The sequence below is a fragment of the Leptosomus discolor genome, chromosome 1 (genome assembly GCF_034619465.1).
Source record: "Leptosomus discolor isolate bLepDis1 chromosome 1, bLepDis1.hap2, whole genome shotgun sequence".
In the NCBI taxonomy this organism is placed as follows: Eukaryota; Metazoa; Chordata; class Aves; order Leptosomiformes; family Leptosomidae; genus Leptosomus; species Leptosomus discolor.
In genome coordinates, this window is record NC_141391.1 from 166,201,693 (window position 1) to 166,229,381 (window position 27,689).

At 38.2% G+C, this 27,689-nt stretch overlaps 1 protein-coding gene across 2 annotated transcripts in view; it reads right to left on the minus strand.

Moving 5' to 3' along the window:
• NR1H4 (nuclear receptor subfamily 1 group H member 4) overlaps positions 1–27,455 on the minus strand; it is a 34,083-nt gene extending 6,628 nt beyond the window's left edge. Inside the window, exons 1-7 of one of the 2 annotated variants that reach the window (XM_009946257.2) lie at positions 27,371–27,455; positions 16,061–16,423; positions 10,480–10,620; positions 6,710–6,843; positions 6,086–6,184; positions 4,869–4,968; positions 3,188–3,334 (exon numbers count right to left, since the gene is read on the minus strand). In XM_009946257.2, coding sequence (XP_009944559.1) covers positions 3,188–3,334; positions 4,869–4,968; positions 6,086–6,184; positions 6,710–6,843; positions 10,480–10,620; positions 16,061–16,423; positions 27,371–27,455 — 1,069 coding nt within the window. Of the gene's footprint in view, positions 1–3,187; positions 3,335–4,868; positions 4,969–6,085; positions 6,185–6,709; positions 6,844–10,467; positions 10,621–16,060; positions 16,424–27,370 lie in introns of both variants that reach the window. The other variant, XM_086470624.1, reaches the window with a different exon arrangement.
• Between the last annotated feature and the right edge of the window lie 234 nt (positions 27,456–27,689).

Below are 27,689 nucleotides of genomic sequence, written 5' to 3' on the forward strand. Positions count from 1 at the left end.
ATTCCCCAACACTGAAATTAGTAGAACTTCTCTGTAGAATAAAATGATGAAATAAAATTCTGTGTCTTTTCATGACCACTGAAAGCCAGTGTCCTTAGCAAAACAAGCTATAAATGCTCACTGAGAAAACTTCAGTATCTCAGCACTGTTTTTTAAAAATATTGTACTGCTCAATAATGGGGAGAATTTGCTTTCAAAATAACAGAAACTAAGCATTAAATTACGGGGATGTCAGCCTTTTACAGAATGAGTCAATCAGTCACAACATGGTGTATACGTAGTGAGGCATCAAATAAGATGAGTAAGTGGCAGAAGCTCTCATTAAATTAAATAAAATGTCTGTATTTCTCATTAAGTCTCAATATTAGAGTAAGTAAGAGAGGATTTCAGCCTCAGTAGCAGCTAAGGAAAGAATTTCTGTAACACCTTATGGAGAAAGACTATCGGGGCACAAAGGCAGTCTCTGAGATGCACTAGGACTTAAGCACTACGCTCAAGCTAAGAAATAAAAATACACCTCATCAGCATGAGAATAGAAATGAATGCTGCTAATGCTCAAAGGTCATCACCACTGGATCTCTGGCTTCTTTATCAGAAAAAAGCAAACAAAAAAATCCCTTCCATACAGTCAGACTGGGGAAGGCATAAATATTAATAGATGAGAGCCACCTCGAAGTGGACATGATGGCAGGTGACAGAAGCGTGGACAGCTTGTGACTTTTAGGCAGGATCCCTGCTGGCTTCTCTGATTTTATGGATACAGACATCAAGGCTTGACAATAGGACTTATGTGACATTCAGACATTTGTGTGCACCTAAAAATATGTGGACTGAAGTTCTGACTAACAGTAATAATTTATGGCTGGTGGCCTGACAGTGTTTAGGACCTCACTACGAGCCATGAATAATCCTGGTACTTCTTCTTCGTTCATTACCTGTAAGTATAACTTCTAAACTCTCACACAGCTATCACTGCATTTCCTCTGCTGCTCTCTATTGTCTTTGCAGGGTGTTTCAGTTTGCTGCATTTAGTCTTCATTTCCAGTGACATGTATGTAAAAAAAGAAGTCCCAATCTCCAAATTTATGTGTAATTCTCTTGGGTTTTCTTCTTTGACTTGGGTTTAATCTCTTCTGCCCAGTCTTATCTCTTGGACCAGTCTATAACAGGGTAATGGACAGCTGCAGCTTTTAGTAACATTTGTCTTTACTGGGTAAGGCTGGAAGAGGATGCCTAAGTTTCTACCCTAATATCATATTTGTTACAGACTATTATTCAACTTACAGCCCTGGTGCTGAGTCCTGTGACATGCAGAGGTGTGAACTTCATGTTTAATATTTTTGAAAGCTGTATGTGTAAGCAATGATAACAGAAGAATTCGGGTGCCTTTCTTTCATTTTGTTTAAACTCATGACACCTGAAAATGACCAGGATTTAAACCACAAAAATAAGCTGTTTTGGTAGCAGATATTTCTAAATAATGAGAATTGCAGGAAATCTTCCTTTGGGATAAATAATACTACATTTGAAATTGTTACTTATCTTGAAATTTTCTTCTACACAAAATGCTATTTTTAAAATCTGCTTCATGACAGGTGCGTAGTATTACTGCAGGATACAATGTCATATTCCAGCTAGTCACATTATGATATGAAATGCTGTCTTTAAGTCTAATACAAACTTGCAAAAAAGTAATATTGCATCTCATCTGGGCTCAATAGTTGCAGAGAATTAACAGGCTATTTTAAAATTATGAGTAAGGAAAAAATTATTGATATGACATAATGGTTTATGTAATGTTCTGGGTCAAAGTATTTCCTGCTTCTATTTTTTTATGAACAGTTGACACCTTGAACAAGAAGAGTAATACTCTCTGTATAGATTAGAGAAGCTTTCAGTAATCTTGTATTCATATGGCTTCATTTCTCTAAGACTTATTTTTATCAAACGTTTAAGTTATAATCCAATAGAAAAATCTCTTAATGAAGATATTTGGATCCATGACAACTCATTAGTTTCCAGGAAATATCTCTGGCCTTCTTGGCATGCTTCTCTGCCTGCAGAACCTGGACCAGAAGCCATTCATATCACTCTGAAAGTCACCATTTCCAGTCCATCAAACAATAGCCTCTTATAATAAATCAAAATGAAAGAAATGTAAAAAACTTACAAAATATAAACCGATAAATGAGTGTGCTAAGCCAAACTAAATACATACCTTCAGCAAATGAATCATTCTCAAATTTCCTAACTCCTTTTCAGGGATTCAAATATGTAAGTATTGGCCTAATTTTGCATACATCAGTAGTACTTTCATGTTGCTGATTTTGAGAGTTTCAGAACTGAGTTCAAGCCTGTTCTTGTGACTAGTATGGAGATTAAATATTCTTCTGTTTCTTCTCCTTCTGACCACAAAAAAAGCCAGAATCTATAGGCAGACTCTCTAATTCAGAATTGTTGTTACATTTGAATTCTGAATGATACATGGCGGAGGGTTGGATAGAGTTTGCTGGTCAATACAGAGCAAAACATTTGGTATTGCAACAGTGGAGCACAAAGAATATGTAACAATGCAAAACACAGCTTTGCCTGCTTTAATGAGCAAATAATATCCAGCCCTGTTTGGCTTTTCATAATTATTAAGAACCAGTAGAATTTATCATAGCTACTGAGCCTTTGTTGGACCTTAAGAAGCAGAAAACATACTGAGAACATGCCATGTTTATAATTCTTCTATGCACCTTGTGCAGTATGATTCAATTTTACCAAATTGACACTAAGAATAGGTGTTTCCCTTCAGTCTTCTCCAGTAGCATCCTAAAATCTTTTTTTCTTTCCTTCTTATAGTGATTACCTTTGAATGAATAAATATTGATATTTTATGTGAATAACTTGAAATGGTGGTATTTCTTCATTGTTCTTTCATGCTTATCATTGGAGACTTGCACTGGGTTTATGTGATATAGTGTTATTCGTAATACTTGCAATGTATTTATAAATAAACCTTTACCTTATGACCTTTAGACTCAAGGCTGAGTTGATTTGTTCTGGTTAATATAAAGAACAGCATTCAGATAAACCTGTTTCAGTGCTAATAAACAATTTTACTAGCTTTCCAAGGGCGAAAGAAATGACATGGAAATGCAATGGTGTCGTTTGTTTTTCCCTCATTAAACAAGATACTTACCACTATTGCGAATTCTTTCTTCTAAAAGGACAGTATGTCCTGTAGGAAGTTTCCTACTGAAGATCTCAGCTGAACGGAGGAACATGGCTTCTACTGCTGAGCCCTTCAGCAAAGCAATCTGATCTTCATGATCAAGGGTTTGGAAGCCTGGGGAGACGTTAGAGATAAGTAAGGCAGCACCAGAAATGTTCCCGCTACTTTCTGTCCCGAAGACCTTGCACATGAGGTGCTACACATCTGCGTAACCTTGATGTTGATGTCAGCAGGGTTGCCAAGTGCTGTGGAAATTGAAACCCAGATTCCAGAAAATGACACAGATTTGGACCTCACGGAAGTTTATGAGAATTAGACTTGTGTTTTCATGTTCATGGTACTTTAAGAGGAACATGATAAGCAAAATCTAGTGGCGTAGCATAACCGATAGTGGGGATTTTGTCTAGCCTCATGCTACTCCCTAAAACATCCTGACATGTTTCCATCAGAGGTCTCTCTATGACTCTCCCTCTGCTATGCTGCTTTCAGCCCTTTCCATGCTCTGGTGGCAAAAATCAGTATTTGAATCATCTAATTTTAAATATTTCACCTTGCCTTTGGACTAATAAACTATTTTACACAGAGGTTTCCTGCTGTGTTTTAAATATGCATTTCTCTTTTTAAGGGGGAAAGACTCAAAAACCCACTGAAGACATGAGGAGAAATTTGGTAACTTGTGTGAATACACAGCTGCTCCTCTGAAGAAGAACGGGGAGCTGAAGATCATGGGAAACTCTCCTCATACTTGCCAATGCAGGTATCCAACTTGTACCCACCCCCTGATTCTGTGAAAAAGTACAGAAAAAGATAAAGTAGAGAATGAAACAAAGAGGTGATAAATCCTGCCATATATACTCCAAGTCAACATTGAAAATAGTAGATTGTTCAATTACAAAGCTCCTCCATTCTTCATTTCCTGCAAGCCAGTATCCCAGTTAGCATAGAAAATACAGATACAACTGCAGTGCTAGGCTTTGAAGCAAGCCTGTAACATGCAGAGGAAGGGACGATATGATGGGAGTGCCAGGAAAATAGTGTTTTCATACAGCTAAGTGTTACAGCACACCTTCCTTAAGCACAAGGAACCTGTACAATGCCCAGCATTCACTCTTGAGGTAACATCAACTTGGGAGTTAAAAAAATACTAATGATAAACTCAGGTTTTCAGTGCTTGACTGAAAACACACCATTCAAGGACCATAAATATTGGTGCCATCAACTAGGGAAAGTTCTTGTTTAGGACTCACAGTTCGGTGGATGTCATGGCCTAGAGGCTTTGCTAAAAAGGCAGCAAAGTCAGTAAAACCGTCTGGCAAGTGTTAGTGATAAATTTAGAGGCAGACTATTTGCCATTGCAATGATATATAAAAAATAAAATCTCTCTAGAGACACAACCCCTTCTCTGAGCATTTTGTTTGTCAATAGATAAAGAGTGCCACATATCTGAGTGGCAGAGTTTGAATTATTCAGCATATTATTCCTCTAAGCACGAAGCTCCTTTTCTTTAGACGGTATCTTAAGAATGCGTATGTGTCAGAGGAGGAGGCGTTTTTATATAATCCTCAAAATATACACAACAATCGGAGAATGTCAACTGAAAGGTATGTGAACTTGCAATAAAAAAATTTGCTCAACACGCTGGATATACCTGGTAGTTTTTTAGTGAATTCCACAAGAACCTGCACATGACTGGTAGCCATTTCTGTTAAAATCAGAAAATTTCCTTCAGCACTGAATTCCTCATGTAACTGTTGAAAATCAAACCAAACAAGATATGTTAATATTCATTGTCACTTCATGTTTAAGAGCATAAAATACAAGAATTATTAGACTGGGTCAGGCAAGAGGCCCATCTAACACTGTAATTTGTCTCCAATGATTGTCAAAACCCGGTGTTTTGGAAGGCAATGTAAGCAGTAAAAGAAGTAGACAGTGTCCTTTCCTCTGGAATATCTGTCTTGCTTTCAGTGCCATGTTCAACAATCAATGATTTAGCCACTTCCTGAGACAGAAGTTCTATGTGTACCATAATACTTAACCAAAAGCCTTGTTATCCATTAATTTGCCTATTTCTTTTTTTAATGTATTTTTGGTTTTGACCTCCTCAACCTCCCAGGGAAATAAGTTCCACAAGTTAGTTGTGGGTTATTCAACCCTCCCCCTGCAAGTGTCTTCCTTTTAGTTTTCAAAGCTGATGACTTAGGAAATAGTTTTCTACAGTCGTTTTGGTTTTTGGTTTTGTTTTGGTTTGGTTTGGTTTTTTTAAGATTGAACATGACAGTTTTGTAAATATATATATATATATATCTTTTAAACCCTTTTTTCCTCTTCTACCTGTTTTCCAATGTTTTTCCATCCTACCATGAAAACTTGGAGCTCTTAAAGGGAAAATGGAATTTTTAGAAGGTAGAGAGGAAAAGGAAAGAAGAGGGAATGGAACAAAAATCCAAATCTGGAAAATGTTCAGCATTTGGTTTTAAAAAAAATGAAATATTTTCAAGCTTCCAGGCTGGTGTCTTTATAGAGTGGAAGCTTGGCTACAAGTCGAACTCAAATCAATGCCTATACTGATAATGCAAAAACCAAAGCTCCAATCAGCAAAGGTTAGATTTGAGCATAAAAGTGTATTTTCAGAGTTGAAAGCTTTTTTTTAGCATTTAAGTTTGATAAATACAGATGTGGTCTAACTGTTGACTGAATGGGAGAGATTCTGCCCCACTTGCAGCATATTTTAACTGTAAGCTTTAACCCATAGTTTGCTCTACTACTTACTACACCTACTTATGCTGAGTACAAATATTTTCTGCCGTGTAATCCTCACCTTCATCATCTGCATCTCAAAAATGAATTCATCAACATACTTACTAGTTTTTTTGACACCTCCTGTGGTATTTGTTGTTTACTGTATGAATCCATAATGTAATCAAGAAGGTTTTGCTGTTCTGGGGTAAATTCTACTTTCTCCTATACTGGCAAAAAAAAAAAAGCCCATCATGAAATGCAGTCATAGAAATGATCTAGCGTCTCTTGCTTTAGGTAGAAGATATAACATCTATTTCTTACACTTAGAGACCAAGCAGACCAGAGGTTTCCTTGTCACTGTGATTTCTATAGAAGTATACAGAAGAGAGGTGTATAGTGCTTCTAAACTGCATGTGTTTGTGCACTTTATTATTAAAAATAAGGAAATTATTAGCAAATAGCAAGGTATGCTCAAAATTTAGAATCACACCTCATCATATGTGATATGTACCTGACATATGTATCACAGAAAAAAAATACTTTATGTATTTCATAAATGCTTTACTGAGTTTTGACTAAAAACATCAGAACTACTTCTATACTCAAGGTATTCCCTTGACTTGGTGGGAGATGGAGTTTTAATTAATACAGACAGCTCCAGAGACTTTGCCAGTATATTCACTGTACTAGCCACGTTTAGCTCAAACACCACCGCTACTCTACAAGCTATTACAAGAATTGTCTTACCCTATATATTTTAGTTGTAGATGTCACTTGTTTCATGTCATGGCCTTCATTATCGTCATTGACTGTCTGATCTGGGGGCTGTTTCACATTTTTCCGTAGCCTTTTTGACTTGCATTGTATTTCTGTTAACAGACCTAGAACACATAATACAACAGATGGCAGTTGGATTTATGTATGTCTCAGGCACGGAATAGGTACATAAACATGCCCATGAATGCCCTTTACACTAACAAACCCACTTGCCTGTGCAGATCATTTCCTGAACATGTCATTACCTTTGAATGTGAGTCTAATGAGACATACTAAGTACACATTAATGAGTAGTCTAGCCCAGCAGGAACCCATCTGCAGATCAAAACAGTTGGTTCTGGCAACCCAGCATCCACACAGTGTGCATGTCAGGGGTCTTGCTTTGGACCAGCTCTAATCTGGTCTTACAGACAGAAAACCCATTAGTGATGGAAGTGTGCTCAAGTGTGTCTTTGTTAAGTTTCATCCAAAAGAAAACCCCTTCATGTGCTCCAAGACCTGAACCAAAGTGCAATAAACGGGAACAATTGGAAGACTGTCATCAAAAGTGTGCTCTACATCCAATTCAAAACAGTAATCATGGTGCAGCTGTTCTTACACAAAGGGCACTGGATATTTTCAATAAACTTTAAACAATTTTATGGCCGTAGTGCAGAATCTTTGTACAAAAAGCCCGCTAAGAAGAGGGGACTCCACGGCTTTAGCCGTTACAGCGTTGATATACAGATAGACCAACAGCTGAAAACGTAGGCTTAGAAGTAACTCAGGCTGGCAAATGTACCTTTAAAATGTATTTTTTTTAAATGTTACCCTGTTGATCTTGCTGGTTTGCATTTCATTGTATTAGAGGACTGAATAAAGCCCTGGTTTTACTATAGAGTTTCACTTGCCCTAATTAAAGGATTTTTGCATTTGTCTTTTGTTTTATTTTGTTCTGAACTACATTTCAGTACCTTGAACCAGGGAGCATCCTCGTGTGGTAGTCATAAAATCTAGAAATTTGCTTGTGCTAACAAAAGAAAGGGACAATAGGTACCCTACACAACCTGTGGAAGACAACCAGAAAACACAAATGAAAAAATAAACAGTTAAGTATTCATCTAAAAATAAACCTATCTGCACAGGACTTTTTTCTTTCTTTCTTTCTTTTGTTTTTTTTTGGGGTGGTTTTTTTTTTTTTGAGCTTATTTCAAGTATCCTTCCCATTCTTCACCTTTGAAAATGCAGAGCAGGAAAAGAGGCTCATTCAGTGAGTATATGATGGTGGAGGAAGATACCATGAAAACAGCGAATTTCGTTGTGAATGTTTTTAATTTCCTGTTTAAGCACTATATAAAATAACCTACCTGAACCACTGAGAGAAGAGGAAATTTACATGATTAAAATAAGACCCACAAATAATACCTTGAAAGCAGGGGGAATAGCAATGATGGAGATAATAATTGGTATCGAGCCATGTAATTTGTGCTGCTGCACAGCAACATAGATTTCTTTTTCTAAATTATTCAGTGCATCCTTTGGTGGTGTTAATGGGCTGGTACTGTTTTCCACCAGCTTAGGAGCTGGTCTTCTACCTTCCTAGGGAAAATTCAGTTTACATTTGCCTTAAGCAGTAAGACAGATTTTTCTCATGCTTTGAGTAGTACCTTGACATCTTATTCTGAATCCATTTAGGTTAGCTGGAAAACTCATGTGAGGAAAGACTTTGCTTTTTACCTCACAGCTAGCTAGGTTTCAATGGGTATTAATTGGGTATTACCTTCCAGGAAGAGTGGCAGAACCTAGGTCTTGCCTAGGTAGAGTTTTCACCCAAGAAACTTGCAGATTTTATCAAAATGACAACAAATGACTGATATCGATGATTAATAATTTTGATCTGTCTCTGCGCTTTGTGTATAAAGGGCAGGAGTAGGATTGTTGAGCAGCCATGCCATAAATATTTATAAGGCTTTACCTCCTTGTTCAGAGGGAAAAAAAAATCCACAGAGGTTGCAATTACAATCCTACAAAATGGGTAAGTAAGTGAAACGAAGTTCAAGGTAACCTTTTATTTCCTAGTCTTTTTTTTTTTTTTAAATAAATCCTCTACACTACTAGAAGCTTCGTGTTTTACTGTCCTGGATTGCCTTGAACTAAAAGCAATTATACAGCACACTCCTACTTAAAAGCCATTAAATAGTACCTGACCAAACATCCTCATTGCAGTGTATTAGAGTGTGCTTATGGTTAAGTCATGAGCATCACCAGATACCCAGTGTTTCCATTGCAGAGAGAGAGTCAGATGGCAGTGGCACTTGCTGGCTTTTATTTCACATATGCCAGTTTGTGAAAACGATAAGCCAGTCTAAAAGTTTCATGTGGGCCCGGTCGATATTATTTACACTGACCTATTTTTTTTCAGTGGTGGGTTGCTTTTTTTGTCGTACTGAGTCACTCAGGCTATTTTGAACCCTCAAAATTTTGGAACAATGGATCTGGGATCAGCACCACAGGGGAGTTATTGTCCTCTGACACTTAGGGACACATCGAGTGCTGTCATCACAGTGGTGGTGTCTGCTCATGTATTTACATACTGCACGAGAATATGTCATATCTCAGGATCTTTGTAGCCTGTTCAATTTGCAGAATGAAAGATTAATTACATTATGCTGGGAATGCATTCCAAATATTGATGGAGCTTATTGTTTCTCACAAAACCAACAGTTAATATAGCATCTTCTGATCAGATTGAGGGATAGAAGTATATTAAAAATTCCAAGTAGATTAATTTCCTGTATGAACCTAAATTGGTTTCACACATACGTGTATGCTGAAATGATTGGAGCCATCAAGAAAAATAAATTGTAGCCCTGTTCATGGAAGGAAGAAGAGCAGGTGTTTACAAACTATTTTCAGCAGTAAGCTTGCAAAAATAATGGATTGGCCAGCATTTTACTCAAAATAGAGTTTTAAACATGTTTAAAGTTGCACTCCAATATCCCTGTTCTAAGTTACCCAATGTGAAGCTCAACAAAGTTGATAAGACACCAGTCTGAATAGAATATTTGTTTTAATATGAAAAATTAAATTCCATCAGCTTCATTTCTGGAGACAGTTCTACCTATGTGCTTATATGCAAGGCAGGAAAATCTATATTGCCATGAGCTAATGAGACTATAAAAAAGGGCTAGCCCTTAGTAGGCTTTGCCTGATTGCTGGGTGAGGCCTGGGAACATACACTTGGCAAGTCCACAGAAACTTCCTGCTAGTGGCAGTCCTCATCTTTTCTTGAAAATGGCATTGTTTGAATGCCAAAATTTGGACTTGGCTAGCAAGAACTTGACAGGGAGAGCCCCAGGAAGAGTAGCAAAGGGAAGCACCAGGACTTTCCTGCTCTGGCTTCCACAACACTAAAAACTCCTTGTTCCTGGGGAGTCTCCCGTAGACTCACTTCCCCTGACTGCTTTTGCTTCCCGCTCAAGCAGATCAATGGCTGTCATCTAGTACAGAACAGCCCTTCCTTCATCATTTGCTCAGCGCTTACACCCTTGTGTCCCTGACCACCATCTAAATCCCACTGCTTGTAAGTGTATTTGTCTTTTTCAGCAGCATTTGATGCACAGGCACAGCATCAACTTTAATGTGCCTTCCACCTGACGGGTGTCATCTTTCAAAGCTTTATTATTAAAACCAGCCTAATTAAATGAATGGAGTATTTGATACACACTCTGGCTATATGATGCAAATACCTGTATACGTACATTCAGCCAACATGCCCATTTGCTTGCATTTCCTTAGACGGCACTCCTGGCATTTTCTTCTCATGTACATGTCCATCTCGCAGTTGCCTCCGTTTTTACACTTGTATACTGCATTTTTTGTAATGCTTCTTCTGAAGAACCCTGCACAACACAGCAGTGATACAGAGACAAGAAAATGCTCAAAGCAGGAAAGGAAACAAGTCTAAGAGCACCTCCATCTCCACTGGGTTTTCTGAATGACACATGTTCTGCTGCACCATGAGTTTCTTTCAGTGCCTGGATGACTATATGCTTGATATTTGTATTGACAACAGCATTAAAGTCATATAATTTAATAAATCAACATGCTAAATCATGGGCCCAAACATTAGACATTAGCCCAAAGTAAGGTCCCAGAACTGTGAATGTTTGGAAAATTCAGACCCAAATCTGAAACCTGCCAGGAGCAGGTTGAGCACTGGCGCTAGAGTTGTACGGTGATACCACATGAATAGCCAGTGAAAAAAATATGAGTTTGTTAAGTCTCTTGAGGTACAGGATGCGCAGAAAGAGAGTTGAGTAACTTGCCACCGTTCCCTGAGCTCCTGGGAGCTGCAGAAGCTCCACATACTGGTCTGCTTGCCCACCCCCGAGTTTAATAAGGAAGCTGCATCATATCTGCCGATTGCACAGGTGGCCTTCTCCCCTGTTTACAAGATGCTTCAGCCTCATTCACTATTGTCCAACTGTCACCTAATTTCACCTGCACAGGCAGTTTTACTGGTATCATCACTGGATTCACTCTAAAATTGCCCAGTGGTAACTGCAAACAGCAACTGATCCCAGAAATTGAGAGGACCCTTCCACAGCCTGTCCAAATCTCCTGTTTGGCTGCTGCCTAGCACACCTTTGAGAGTGGCACTGTGGGCAAAATGTGGAGTGCTCAAGATACTAAATGTAATTGAATAAAAGAGTCACCACAAAACAAGAGCGTCTTTGCTGCCAGTGATGACTGAATTTTTAGTGTGACTCACTGTGCCATCACAATCTTTTTACATTGTCCTTTGTATGGCAGACACTATTTAGCATCAGCTACAGAGAGAATCAGTTGTCCTCCCCATCTGAGGGCAGGTTTCTGAAACAGAATCCTGTGGGCTTCTGCTGGTACATCACTGATTTATAGTGCATTTCAAACTGGAGCTCTACATAAATTTACATTAACCAGAGCTATTCACAAAGCTTTTGCTTTCTTACCACCACTGGCTGGCACAATAAAACCACCATCATTTCCCAACCTGGCACTTTGATGCTCTAAGAGAGGAAACAGATAAGACCAGTCTCTCATACTCAAATCGCAGGGCAAATTCAGATGTGAATTTGAATTTTATCCATTGCTGGATTTGGCTGTGTATTTTTTTGAATGCTTTCAGATAAGGTACTGTCCCACTGAATCTAGGCAAGATAACAGATGACATGATGATTTTGCCACTGTCAGATGGCAATTTCTCAACTTTGGCCCATGTTTTTATAGTTGCGTAATCTCTTCCAAGCACAAAAGTGTAGCTACCAGTGAAACAATTCCACTATCTGGTCACAAAATTCTGGCATTTCTCTGAATCTGCAGTAATTCCTGCTTGAAATCTCTTCCAGGCTGTCTGTTTTACTGGCTGCTTTTCAGATAAATACAGTTGACTGACATCAGTGTCTTTTGACATGCAGATTGCTTAGAACCTCCAGCAGCTCCAGGCATTATTTTTATTCATCATTCACGTGGTGCTTAATACATTACCATTTACTGGTCAGGGAAGGGAGAAAAAGGCCTGGATTTAAGCTGGGGTTCTCAACGTCAGTTAAAGGCCACTGCATCTGCTTTACATCATTTATGAATTTTATTTGTTAGATTTAAATCCTGTAATCTGTGAAACATTAATTAGGAGTTAATGTTGAAAAGCTCTGCACAAATATTTGTGACATTCTAAGTCTGACGGATGACACTATCACTCACCCTACCCACAAGGTGTGCATTTGCTTTGTCATGAAGGAGAAAAGAAAAAGAGCTTTAGTAAACGCATATTTTAAGTATGTAAGAATGTGAAAGAAGAATGCGAAAACATAGGTGCAAAAGCTAGGAACCAACAAGATGAAAGCATTCAAATATTTTCTCTTAAAATCAAAGTTTTTGAAAAAGTGGAAAGATGTGAAATGAAAAGTGAAAAAAAATTTTTGGCAAAAAGTAGTTTTAACCCTACTCTTGCTTCCGTTCTATCATGAAGTAAGTCTTGAATCAATGTCTTCTTGAACAGACTCTTTCATGATTAATTTTGAAATTAGCTTTTTGGTATGAATGGAATTTCTACATACATTATTCACTAATAATTCAAAATTAACTTAAGCCATCTGAAGTATGTTATGTGTGACTTTCTATACCAGGAGAAGATTTAAAAAACATCAGAAGTAAATCAGAAAAGGCATCTGTTAGATAGTGAAGGGGTAGCCCCAAAAGCTGAAGTTTTTTCTGGCATAGTCAAACTTCTACCTGAGCTTGCCAAATTACTAAAAGCTCATGCTGTCTGGAAATGTTGAATTTGCTTTGTTCTCTTAGCTAGTCATGAATATGATTAATTATGGCTAGAGCTGCTCCAATGTTACTGATGCTGATTTTTCCTACGGAAATTATGATAGTTGAAGGAGGACAGCTGTTAAAAGTGTAGATTAAAGCTTTGTAAATATCTCCATTTGCCATCCTGATGGCGAAGTGCTTTGAGTTTTTTCCATTTAAAAGTTTTTGAAGTTCGCAATTGCGAACAAAGCACCTGCTCCACTCTGACTATCAAGACGTGCTCCAGTGTTCTTTCCCCCCGTGCACACATGGTGGGTGTTAAGTGTGAGAAGATGAAAGCGGGACTCTTCTTTGCAAGAAGTATTCTCAGTCTGGAGTGAGAGATATCAAGCATTATCAGGATTGGTTTGAAGACTGCAAAAGCTCAAACTGCCAGCCTACACAGAGGGAGTTCACAACTAGTTTTTCTCAGGAGAACTTATTCTGTGGCTTTATTGGACAACTGTGATACTGTGTCACGCTTGTTCTGAAAATGGCCCTTAAAACCCAGTCTCAGGGCATACAGGCTGAGGCCATATACCGCAAAGTCTTTGATGTCTGTCTGCAAAGATTGTCTCAGAAATGTCCTCTACAGCAGCAGGCTTTAAAGCACAGTATAGTGCTCCCTATAACGATGCCTGAACTGCATCATTCTTTATGAACCAAAACTGTGAGGCTATTATTGTTAATCGAGGCAGCATTTTCTAAAGCAATGTATTAAAGGTAAGAGAAACCTCAAGAAAATATTTTCTTTTTTTTTATAGTACCACAATGCTGTATGAGAGCAATTGTTCTGTTTAATGAAATATTTCATACTTATTTGTTAATGGATGGTAATGTATTTTAAAAGTACATAGTATTATATACTGCTGCCCATATCTTCAGATTAATATTCTCATGAGAGATGATAAATAAGATCTTAATACTGTTCCTTCTGACCAAGAAATAAAAACAAAAAGAATGGAGGCTGTTGCTGAATGCATTACCCAAGAAAGAAATGGGCAAAAAAATTAACATATTCATCACAGAGGATTGAATCCCATAAAAATATGTGCAAAGCCTCCCCCTTTGAATATGAATGTCCACGGCATCAATGGAGCAGGGGTGCTGCAAGGTGAGCTCTAGTCCTGCAGAATGGGTTCCGCATATTATTTTGGACACGCATTGAGCATGAATTAACAGCCTTGTTGCCAAAAAGAAGGGCTAATCTCATACTTGGCTGTGAGACACATGAGGTAGTTCTTCTATTGCACTGATAAGAGCACAACTGAAGTACCGAGCCCGATTTTGGTCACCATGCTTTGAGGGTAATGTATACCCATGTGAAAAATTCCACAGATACATAAGAATGATCAGAGCTCTAGAAAACATAGTATCCCCTTCACCTTGTCAAACAGAATTACTATCCTCAGCATATCTTTTTACTGAATCAGCTGATACTTTAATCAGCCTGAAGTTTATTGTAGAAACAGAATGCACTATCTTTAAATTATTAATCTTTTACTATGTTTGATCAAGGGTAGTATTCAGTGTAATTGATGTTGCAGTCATGAAACAGAGTGAAAACATAAAATAAATTATCCCAATAAAGCAGTAAAATTATGGTTACGTAGAGTGATTCAAGCTGAACCAGTGGAGATGAACATATATTTCCTTTCACCATGGGTTTTAATCTGAGTATTTACCTGGTGGTTTTAACCTCTGTTCTAGAAACATTCTTTAAAATTCCCATAGTTTGTAAGTCTTTGAAAAATTGCTAAGACATTTAATAATGGAGTTAATCGGTAGGAATAGCTTACTAACAGAGTAAATGTATCATTACTTGGAATCTTGACATTAAAATGGAGTTTAATCTGGTTTATAATACAGAATTCATATCAGTTATTTCATATTTTTAGACTTATTCAAATGGACAACAGAAAGAAATAAATCTCTTATTTATTGGAATTATTGAGATAAACTATATGACCCTTGACTGTATTCATGTTTAGAGTGGTTGACCAGTGTGGTCTGTTGTGACCTGAGAAATGAATTTTTAGTGGATAAAGCGAAACCCCCAATTAGTTCAAAGTCCACTCTCAGTGACACTGAGCTCCATATTAAGACATTTTAGTGTTTCAGTAATGTCCATGCTTTAGCCTTTATCTGTAGAACCGAAATAACGATGAGATATTTATTCACGGAACAGAATGAAAAACTGGGGCATTATTTTTCTTTCTATAATGTACCTCAGCCCTGTCACAGAATCTGTAGGTATGATGGTTATTCCATCAGCATAACCTTTTGTCCCTCCCTGCCAAAATGTCTCACAATCATGTTTCCAATAATGACAATGATTTTCTACATCCTATTTATCTTGACACCAACTTGTGAATACTGTTCTCCTAAGAAGCAAGATATTTATCCTACAGATACCGTCTGTTTCCTGAAGAAGCTCCCTCTGTAGGGATAGGGGCTATCCCTAGAAGAAAGTCTAGAATTGGAAATCCTTTTCATTTCCCATATCCTTTGGGAGCTGGAGGAAAGAAATTATCTGGGAACAGCCTGCAGGTGGGAGATCATATCTTTCACTTCCTTTCAATGTGCACTACAGGAGGCATCTGGGCTGATTTGCAGCTGAATTCTAGGGCAGCCCGGCACTGAACTCCCAGGGGCCTCTGTGGGTTTGGTTCCCTCCACAGGCAGAGACTGGCACAAACAGCCTCCAAGACAGCAGAGCCAGCCTGCCAGGCTCCCACGTGGAAGCTGTTCTTCCGTTTACCAAGAGCTAATGATTGCTCAAGAGCCATAGGTTGGCCAGCTGTGCTTTATAATCGCAGGACGATGGTAGAAGATGCTACCAATCTGTCTTGGGGAAAATACAGAATAGTATACAGCAGATCCAAATGTAAATCTCTGAAATGCTTAATGACTCAGATAAAATTAACAAGAAAGAAAAAAAAAGTATTCAGAAGCTGCTGTGCTTATTAGCTGAAATGCATTCTGTAATTGATTTCATCCTACCTTTGCATCCTTCACAAGTAAGTGCGTTGTAATGGTACCCAGAGGCTTTGTCACCACAGACCACACAGAGCTCTTCTCCTTTCACTCTTCCCATGGAGTGACCCAGTCTAGGCTTTTTGGCTGCAGGGATATCCATTATCTCTGTCTCCCTTGTGAAAAAGTTCTCTGAGGGTATTCTCCTGAGCTCGTACATCCCGGGGGAATACCATTCCTCATGCTGTGGAGGGTAGAAGCTTAGGTTGGAGTAATAAGGTGGCGATGAAATCTGAGGCTGAACTTGGGGAAATGACACACTGTTGTACTGTGTGTAAGGTGACACATCTGCCTCTTGCACTGGAGAACTCATTGGCTCTGAGAGGACACCTGGAAAATAATAATGCAACACCAATTTCTATTACTACCATGAAACTGCAGTTATCAAAGAAGTTTCCGCTTCCAGACATCCATCCCAAAAACAAGGCATAATCATAAAGATAGCATTATCTGAGATCAGATTAGCTGTGGTCCTGGTCCTATGCAAATGCATTGCAAGATATTTTAAAAGTAACCTAGCCATTCTCATCCATTCCTTTATTACTGGTGGAAATGCCTGGCACTGGCACTTAGATGAAAAAATCTTGAAAGATACCATGCAGCTAATCGTATAAATGTTCAGTTTACAAGAAAGAGCAATTGGCACCACAGAGAAGCTAACAACCTGAATTAGGTGTCACAGCAGAATAAAATAAATCCAAATAAAAGCCAAAAATCCTGTGGCGCTGGTGAAAGTTAGATCAAGACTCAAACATCATATTAATTTCTATTTAATTCTGAATGAATGTGTCATGACAGGGAAAACCTGCACTTGGGAAAGACGACAAGAGTAAGCCTTAATTAGAAAACTTAAGGTAATGAAATAAACCTTCAGGAAGAGCCTGAAAGGTGCAAGTGACATTACCATGAAGGAACAGGGAAGACATTTCTAATGTAAGTAGTGAAATGCGACGTTCTCGCCATCCAGCCTCCAGTGGCCACCCAACCAGCCTCTGCAGCCTGGTCCCCAGCCCCTACAAGCCTGTGCCACTCAGTGTAGTTGTGCGGTTCTCATGTGAAGTATCTCTGTAAGCCAGCACTATTCACCTCCAAGCCAACCGCAAACTTTGGCAGCGGTACAAGGAATGGCAACCTTTCCTGTCTGGATCGACATAGTATCTGGAGGCTACCTCGACTTTGTCAGTTAAATAGCAAGTTTAAAAATGCAAACAATGTAAATGTAAACTTTAACATTTTTCTCTGCAGTACAACAACATCTAACAGTCCCTGGATAGTGTAATTAAAATCAAGCCCATGTCAAACAGCTGAAAAGAGTAATTTAAAAGTTATTTGCAAACTGCTTCATATTTTCTGTTGGAGAAAGCTGCATCTTGCTGTTTCATGAAAACATTGACACAATTCCTTAATTAGTTCCAAGAAGAGAATATTTCCAGGAAGATGCCGAGTCCTGCTTTTATTGGATTCAACAGCAGTGTTTACAACAAAATCATAGATTAATATTCATTGGTGACCATTACTTAACAGCACTCCAAAAACATTTTTACTGACATAAAATTGGTTCCCTGGCAAGTCTCCTTCACTTCTGAAGAATCAGAAACAATGGAGAAATGCTAACAGTTAGGAAGAGGAAACATCTGTAATGACAACAAGAATTAAAACCTGTAGCAGGGTGTTCTTCCCTCTCCTTTGTCTCGCTTCAGTTAGTGCCAGAAACTAACCTTTTTGTTTCACCTACTTTGTCACTTTCAAGGTCTCACACTCTTGCTCTGCAGCCTTCTGCCTTTCCTACTTTACCATGCTGCAGAAGCCATACAAGTGTTTTGGATTTATATGATTGCTGTATTGTCCACAGCACATCTTTGCCAATAGCAAATATGAGGTCCCGGTTCAAGAATAAGCAGCAAGACATAAGTCTGGAAAAATGTGACACAAACCCAAATGAGAATAATGCTGCCATTTATTATTAACAATTGGTTTAATTATGGTTGCATTTAGTTGCTCCAGAAGAGGCAGGGCCCCTAGGACTACACTAGTAGAGGCAGAATAGCAGAAGGCGCTCCCCAAACCCAAGTTTATGCCTTTTAAATAAACAGCGTAGACACATGAAGACCTGAGACAAAATACAGGCGTCTGGGGACTCTACAGATGAGCCTGGAGGTGAAGTTACATCTTCATGTCAAATGCAAACTGTCACTGATACCTGCCACTGCAGCAGTGAGAAAACATGTAAAGGGTGAGGACAGCAATGATTTGATGCTGACCTTTATTGTTTGGTATAGGTTTAATGAGTGGCTGGTCTTTCTTTAGTTATATTTACTGTTTGTTGAGACTGCTGCTCATTAAGACAGGTCAAGCTAGTTCAGGTACAAAAACTGGTGTTAATTGTGAGATACACAGTCATTCAGTCTCTCTTTGGAAAGGAATCTGTTCACCATGGAGACCCAAGTTGTCATTTGGTGGTTAGTGATTACTTAGTTGATCGAGTTTGCTAAAGGAAAGTGGGATGATCTCAAAATGAAAAGGAAAAAACTTTATGGTTTTTGACTTTATGCCATTCACAGGAAATTCCACAAAAGCTCTATACCAGCCTCCTGAACTGCTTGGGCCTCTGAAAGAGCAACAAGAGAAGGCAATACTCCTTCAAACCAAAAAAATAATCTCAGTGCTTGTTAAAATACTCAGGACTGCTAAAGAACTGCAGCACATCTTCAGCCAATATTGGGTGTTTGTTTAAATCACTGTAGATCCATTTGGGTTACACATATGTTTAGAAAGACCTTCACAATCATAAATACTATTCTGCTTCTGGAGGAAACAAAACAGAAGATCTGACTCTTAATGTATGAACTTAAATATGAGGGAAAAAACCCAACAAGCCTGTATCTCCTCCTTTTTCCTTCTGTGTCAGGCACATAGTTAAACCATTCAGCTGAACTGAGTCCAGAGCAATGGAAGGCAAAAGGAAGAATGGGCAGGGTCAAGGGAGACTGAGAGAACATGGTTTTGCTTTACAGGTAAAATGAAACAGGTTTACAGGTAAAATTCTGGGAAGTGCTCAGACACTAGTTATGGAGACCAGATTGATTTTTAAAGATAGTTAGGTTGTAACTATGTACGTTTTCCTGCTTTAGCTTAAAGTGTTTTTCTTTTCTTTTTTCTTTTCTTTATTTTTTATAAGTAGACCTTTTTGAAGGTCTTGGTGGGTATCTGTATTTCACCCTTAGAAAACAGCCAACTTGGGCTGACTCAGTGAGACATCATTCTCTACCCAGAGCAGATCAAAAACAGTTGTCAAATCATTTTCTTTTCCACAAAATTGTCAGTAATTCTAAAATTAAATATTAAATAATGATCTGCTCCACAGCATTAGTGATCTAAAATCATTCCTAAAAATAATTGTTTAAAACTGTGGAGGTGTTCCATAAAGATGATTTCAGAATGAAACTGGTTCATTTTTTTAGTTGAAATGGCATTTTACTCTGAAATATTATCTTAAAAAATTGAAACAAACGATGACGTTGAAATAGAAACTAGGTGCCTTGAAATTATTGGAACAAAGTATTTCTACTGGAACAGGCTGCCCAGAGAGGTTGTGGAGTCACTTTCCCTGGTGATATTCAAAACCTGCCTGCAGGCAGTCTTGTGCAACCTGCTCTGAGTGGACCTGCTTTGGCAGGGAGGTTGGACTAGATGATCTCCAGAGGTCCCTTCCAACCCCTACCTTTCTGTGATTCTGCAACCTGATCCAAAAAGCGTGGCCTGAGCTGTGTTTCCCCTTCTGCGCACATGAGGCTTCAAACAAAAGCTGAAGGGGTTCTGCTTTCAGAGGTGTACGGTGCACTGCTCTGTCCTGTGTGATATTTGAAAACCACACTGATTTTTGGAATTATGCTTTGCAAAGTGCATGTGAGTCTAGACCAAATAGTTTCTTATCACAAAAAACCTAATCTTATCTTGCCAACAGGAATGTACATATGCTTTTATCCAGATGTATAGTAGCAGAAGTCTGAGGTGGGCTGGTCTCATGCCACTGTAAAGCATGAGCCAGCCTACTGAAATCGCTGGAGTTGCAGTAGTGTAAGCAGTGAAAGTGAAATCAGAAACGAGCTCACTGGAATACAGCAATATTGTACGTTTGTGTGGTCTTAACTAGTTTGAAACATTTATCTATTTTTCCTTTTGGAAGCATACCTTTTACATTTCTAAAGAAAGACTACTTAAGCACACACAAATGTGATGTTACTTATAGCTGTAGATCTTTCAGGTTATGTTTATTTTAGATTTTTATCCCTGCCCATGGCAGCAGAGGTGGAACTAGATGATCTTTAAGGTCTCTTCCAACCAAACCATTCTATGATTCTATGTTTTGCAAACAAAGGTTTTTCATCGAAAAACATTTTACAGAAATCTGGAAAGATTACTAATATCAAAGTGAAACCTTCATATAGATGTGGTCGTCATTTTACAAATATTTTTCCACAGTACCAGTTGCAGCTGAAACGCATTGGAGAGTTTTGCTTTGTTCCTTTGAATTTTACACAGACATTTTATGTAAGACTTGAAAAAATATTTGTTCCACTAATATAAAGCTAATTGAAGAGGAAAAAATTCTAAGCAGGTTTAAAATACGAACCACTGGTTCTCCATAGGATATTCATGAAGAAATAAGAACAAGATTTAGGATTAAGTAATTTGGAAACCATAGCATAACTGTGAATGAAATACTGATTTAATTCCCAACAGATTATTTGCATGTCTTTAAAGATCACTTTGTTTAAACAGTCTTCTAGTGTCCTGCAGTTTCAAGGAAGAATAAATGCAAGAATAAATAGCAAACACATCCAAGTGAGAACACGACAATGTCCTACCTTAGGCCGTCTTCAGTCTGACCATTTCTTGAAGAAAAATATTCTCCTTAAGGTACTCGGTCCTTCTTTCCCTCTTTCTTTCTTTTTTTTTTTTTTTTTTTTTTTTTTTCCCTAAAGACTATGTATAAATGTGACTTCTCTAATTCTGCTTTGTCTGTATCCTGTTGACTTCTTTACTGTGAGAATTTTCTTTAAGATTAGCAAAGGAGTGACACAGGCCAGAGGTTATATAGTTTACTGATTAACTTCATTACAGAGAAACTTGTTTGTAAATGTCTGAAACAATAGCAATGTCCATTCCCAGTGTGGATTTACCTGGATAAAATTTAGTTATCATTAAACAGGATGCCTCCAAGTAGCCCAGCCATTGTAATTTTATATGTACTGTAGTTTATTTACAAAAAAATTTTTATCAATAAGTATTTAATAATGTGAGGTGATTTTGTGCAATACATTAACCACCTCAATATCACAAACAGCACATTTTAGCTGACTGGATTAACAGATGTTTGTTAAGCACAGAAATGTTGTGTTCTCAAAAGACCAAAGTGCTAGACCATACTGAACACATCTGTATGACAAGATAGAAAAGTGCCAGAGAGACATCCTTGCCTCAAGGCCAGACGTCAAGGATTGATTCTTATCTATGTATCTTAGGAGTAACTCTCTCTCTAGAGTGGGCAGGATGCATCTGCACTAAGTAATCTTTCTTCTGGGTCCACGTAGCCTCCCCATGGCTCTCAGATACCATTGTTTAATATATATCATTTCTGTTCAAAGCACCTGTAACATTGTCAGGGCTGTGTTGGATGCCACCACAGCACTACTGGGACAGCATGAAGTCAGAAGATCATGTGGTATGCCTTGGTTTGATGGCAGCTAAGGTATGAAGGTACAAACCCCACTAAGACAGCATAGAGTAAAAGGATCCAAACCTACTGCGGTCTTGTCCGTGCTGCCTTTTTGGGAACAGTCCCTGGAGTAAGCCCATGTCTTAAAGACACTTACTAAGGCAATCCAAAACAAAGCCTCAGAGCAAGGTAAGAGTTGAGTATTGTCAAGATGGACAGCCAAGCATGCTGTGTCTCTTTCAGTCTTCAGCCTCATTCATTTAGCACTGTGGCTGAGCCGACTAAGACCCATCATCACATTTGTGACCAGAAGTATATCTGAGGATCACACCTGAATGTAAATAGGCAGAAAACCAAGCCCCAGACTGCCAGATTCCCCTTATTTCATGAAACAGTCTCCTTTCCAGTCTAAGATCCACGAATGCCTCCTGCATGCACAAAAGAAAGCATTGCACAGATGCATTTTGATTTTGCCTTGCTCGATGGTGCAATCTTAACCCTCAGAGCCCTGTTCGTCTGCATTCCTCCTCGTTACATTTTTTTCTCAGATAGCCACACTGTTTGGTTTGGCTCTCTTCATAATTATTATACATCCGTGGTATTCTGTTTTAATTTGTGTTGGTTTATTTCCTTTTGATTTGGGGGTCTGTTAGCGGGCCTAATTATCTTCTCTTCAGGGGTAAGCCAGATGTTGCATCATCTGCCAGGTGTTACTAAAGACAAGTAGTTATTTAACATACCTTATGATCTTGAAGCTGTTTAATCAGTTTGGACGCTTGATCCTACTACCTTTTTTTTTTAAAAAAAAAGAAAGAATAACTACAACAAATACAAATTTATCTAACAGGAGTCAGCCTCTTAAGCTCATCTTAGGCACTGTTCTATGCCTACAAGAATTTTCAATGACATTTTGTTGTTCTTACATTGTCAAATATTTAAGACAAGTTTAGATGTATTGCTTTTTACATATCATTTTCTGTTTATCCTTCCTCATCCATTTCAATACAGCTTTTAAGGGTGCTCATTCACCCCAAAAACTTCATTCTCAGATAGGGTCGTGTACAATGAGGGTGACATTTCTTGTCTTGTTGTATTTTGATGTCACGTTACAAGAAAATATTGTCAAGCCATCAAAAAATACTTAAAATAGGTCTTTATTAAAATTAAACGTACAATAGTACTGACTTACCTTTCCCAATTCTTAGAAGTAATTCCATCTCTGATAGCTGAAGTTTCATACTTAATATCTTTCATATTAATAACTCCTGTATACAATACTTGCACAGAAAACAGAATGGGGCTATTACTTTGAAGGCCTGCTACTTAGTTATCATATAAATGACAGTTTGAGTCAAATACTGTATATATGTCAGATGCCATACAAATATATAAGCTTAAACTCCACATTTAAAATATGGAGACATTTTTGATGTCGGAAAATTAGTTCAGTCCCTTATTAAAAAGGGCTAGTGATAACCATTGAAGAAATAAGATAATGCAGATACAGGTATTTAAAACATGTATTGGCCCTAATATGAAAAACTTTCAAAGGCAATTGAAAGATGTTATCAAATACCTTTTTGTAACAATCTTACTGTCCCAGCTGAATTGCCAAGCCCTAGAGCAAGGCTTGTCAGCTTCAGCATAGTGCTCTGCTAATGCACCTCAGCGTCTTCTAGGTCATAGCTTGTGTCCGGTCAATTTGGAGCAAAGTGGAAGAGCTCAGATCAGTCTTTATCTATCATAGTAGAAGTGTCCACAGAATAAATTCATGGCTCTAAAGTGAGCTACCAAGCTACCAAAGGTTTTAAAACAGACCAGGATTTCAGTTCTAAATTACAGGGATTCAAAAATGCACGGTGGTGGGTGTGTCACTTTCTCTTAGTTCAGGATATGAAATTGGACCAGTCTTCATATAGCTGACCCTGTTCAGTTCAGTGGGGTATTTTATGTCTACAGAATGTACTTCAGCTCCTATGCTCCTCCTAACTGTGATTCTTTCACCTTTGGTGTTATTTTGGAGTGGCACCAGCATGTGAGGCCTTCATGAGATCTCTTTTTTCCCTGTTTTGTTCAAGTTCTTAAAAGGTCTTCCAATGCAAACAAATTTGATTTTGTCATGTTTTAGCTTTCTTCTAGGTTGGGAGTTTGCCATTGTGTGTGTACATAGGCTTCTCTGAAATTCTTATTAACCACCGACATTATCTTCAAAACAGGCCCTACCTACCAAGTCACTAAGTTTACTGAAAGATTATTTTAAAGACTCCTTTACCTATATTCTAACGACTCAACCAACATATGACAGGAGGAGTCGTAACTTTTTGTCAAGCATTGGAACAGGCTGCCCAGGGAAGGGCTCGAGTCACCATCCCTGGAGGCATCTGGCTGAGAGAGTTGGGGTTGTTCAGCCTGGAGAAGAGAAGGTTTTGGGGAGACTTTATAGTGGCCACTCAATACTGAAAGGGGGCTTGTAAGGAAAATGGAGACAAACTTTTTAATGGGGCCTGTAGCAATGGGACAAAGGGTAACAGTTTTAAACTAAAAGAGGGTAGATTCAGACTAGATACAAGGAAGATATTTTTTATGATGACAGTGGTGAAACACTGGCACAGGTTGCCCAGAGAGGTGGTAGATGCCCCATCCCTGGAAAGATGCAAGGTCAGGTTGGACGGGGCTCGGAGCAACCTGATCAAGCTAAAGATGTCCCTGCTCACTGCAAGGGGGTTGGATTAGATGACCTCTAAAGGTGCCTTCCAACCCACAGCATTCTATGATTCTAAGTTTCTATAAAACCAGGGTTTGGCTGAGGAAAAAAAGTCTTAACAAGACAGGTCCCATGGAGACCCGTGCACCTCTGTGACTTCTTGTCATCAAGAGTCCCTTTCCCTCACTGGGAAAATCAGAGCTGCAAGGAAGAGAAAGTTGGTCTTGCATGGAGATGCTATAGAGGCTGTATCATTTTATGTATTGGGATTTGTCCACTTCTTCAAAAAGACATTTTCTCTAAAGAGATCAAGGATGTTTCTAAATCATCTGTTTAGTGAGGCAGAAAAATAGGAGCAGTTTTCCAGGAAGACAGGTTGGAATGGAAGGATCCTCACTTCTACTGGGTTAAAAATCCTTCCTCATTTGCATTTTCAGCCCCTTTTTCCAGGAACTCGTAACTACAGAATGGAAAAACTACAATTACTCCAAGGACATAAAGAGATACTTTACCTTAGACATATACTGTTAAAACAGCAGTACAAAATTTCCAACTACTGAAAGACAGAAAACTATTTTTGTCTTTAAGCTCCTCTGAAGCCTGCTACAACTAGAAATCTAGGGGGTGAGTTCATAGAAGTGCCCTGGAATTACCATGGTGATGAGGCTCACAGCAGGAGCAACTCACGATTGACAACATTTCTTTTGAGAGACCTGGATCTAATGTTTGTAGATGCACTTAGATTTGTTTTTGAAGGTCTAAGAACACTCTCCCTGTGTTCACTCTAGACTGAGTGAAGCATAATGAAAAAATAATGTATTTCCAAGGTTTTTTACAGAATGCAAATATGCATCTTTGAAAAAGGAGACCTTTTTGTATAAAGACCGATGTTTGTAAGCCAGCAATTTCTCACTGTGTTACATCAGACCTGTAATGTGTGAGAAGTTCTGGGAGAAATCTATAGTCGAAGGGTAATTTAAAAGAAAAGCTTTTTTCCTGTTTCCTTGGGTTCACATGTCTCTGCTTCCTAAAACTGAATATCAAAAAAGTGCAAGTATTTTACAAATATAAAATTGAGAGGCAAAACCTTTTCCTACAAGCACTTTGAAGAGATGGAGTAGTATTTTCACAATGAGTAACTTTCTCTAGGGACTTAGTTGCATATTACTTCTGATGTTTTTTTCCAGCTGTAAGAGCAAAAGACACCATATTTGTAAAGAATTCACTTCTGATACTTGAGTGACAGCCTGCAAAACAGGACCAAGTGGCCATACAAAACAGAAGTCAGCTTAAGTGAAGCACAGCAGGAGTGCTAAGTCTCCTTCCTAATGGGACCCCCAATTCAACCCCTTAATACATTATTTCTTTCTGTTACAGAAATGTCAGTTTGAATTAAGTCTCCATTGTGCTAAGCTCTGAATACCTATAATGGAAGACACAATCCCTCTCCTGAAGACCTCACAATTTCTGAGTAAGTTTTCAGTGTGGAGGGAAAGTATTTTACATTAATGTGCTTCCTTGTATTTTGGAGCTACCTCATCGTTACTCTGTAAAAATAATGAAATAATTAGTTGAAAAGTACATGTCAGGGAAAAATCTTCTTGACAAAAATCGGAAGTAGTTCAGTGGTGCAGGACTTTTAAAGGGATGACTGAATACAAAATTTGGCACCCAAGATTTGAACATCATTCTCCTCTTTGTATATCATGGCCTGACATTGGAATTAACAGGTAGCAAGGAAGTGTTTCAGCTATTTACATATACTTTTTAACAATTGCAAAAATCTTTCTCACACCAAACCCCAACACATTTAGGGAAAAAACCAATAACACACAGTAATGCAGTGGGTTTTGCTTATCATCAGGGACAGTGCTTTAGTTTAGCTGTATGGAACCAGGATATTGGAATTGGTCTGATTTGGAGAGATGCTCCTGACTTCTAAGAGCTCTGCAGCAGGCGTGGCTCCATGTGTCAGAGTCCCTCCATGCCCAAGCCACTATTCTTGTTTCACATAGATGAAACTGAGATGTTTTCAGTTTTTCCAGCACTCAAAAAGACAGAATTTTGGTCTTATTTGGACTGGAAACTTCTGAAGTGTTGCAGATTTCTGTGGGGGTCTGTATTGTGTGTGAGGCCCTGAATGTATCATGTTACTCAGTGAAGGTCCCCCTCTGCTGCCAAAAGAAAGGCTAAAAAAAAAAAAAGTAATGTTCTCTTTTTTTTTTTTTTTCTTAGCAGTACATATAACAGAAGACAGCTTCCTCATCCTTATAAAATATTGAACAAGAATTCTTCATTCATTAACAAACCCACGCTTAGCCTTGAAAAATTCAATGGAACTGGAGCAAGGAGATTTTTCCAGTCTGCAATATAAATTTTCTTGTGCATGGAAGTTAATAGCATAAGTTTTTAATGGTCTCAATATGACAATGGTTTTAATTTGTGTGAAAATACTTTCATAAATTTGCATAATATGGCAATGCAAATACATTGCAGTATAATTTTATTACAAACTAACTGAAAATATATCTGCTCAGCTTGATTTAAAAGACTCCCATGAAGATAACATCCAGCCTACAAACAAAGGTCTGCCTTTGCTGAATATCTTCAGGTATTAAAGCAGTGTTATAAAAACAACCTACAAGCTCTGCTATGAGCAATGATGAGAGCAATAGTGTGCAGGATTACATTAACACCACAGGCTCATTATTTGTTATTCCTTCCACAGGTAATGAAGATTCAAGAAAGTTCACACATGTCAACCACACATCCTTGACTTGAGATTTCAGTGCATTTTCTTCTAGGTTTCCAGGTAAAGGATATCTTGCTATTTTAACCTAATTTGGTGACTTACCAAACAAATGAGGACCTTCAGCAAGAGAAAATCCATCAGCAGTGACTAGCTGGTGATGTCCTATTAAATTCATTTCGGATCCCATTTCTTCTTCAGTTCGGGAGCAATATACTAATTAAGAAATAGGTTGAAAGGAGACCCTGAAAGATATAAAGCAAAAAGAATATTTAAAACAAGATAACTAGTTTTTGTGTACCTGTTGTACAGCAGGATTCAAAAGGTTGTTTCAATATTTACCGTAATAAATGTTGGCTTGAAGTTACAATACCTAATTCAGACTTTAAATAAAATGCTGCATCTAGTTTGTTTGTTTTTTCCT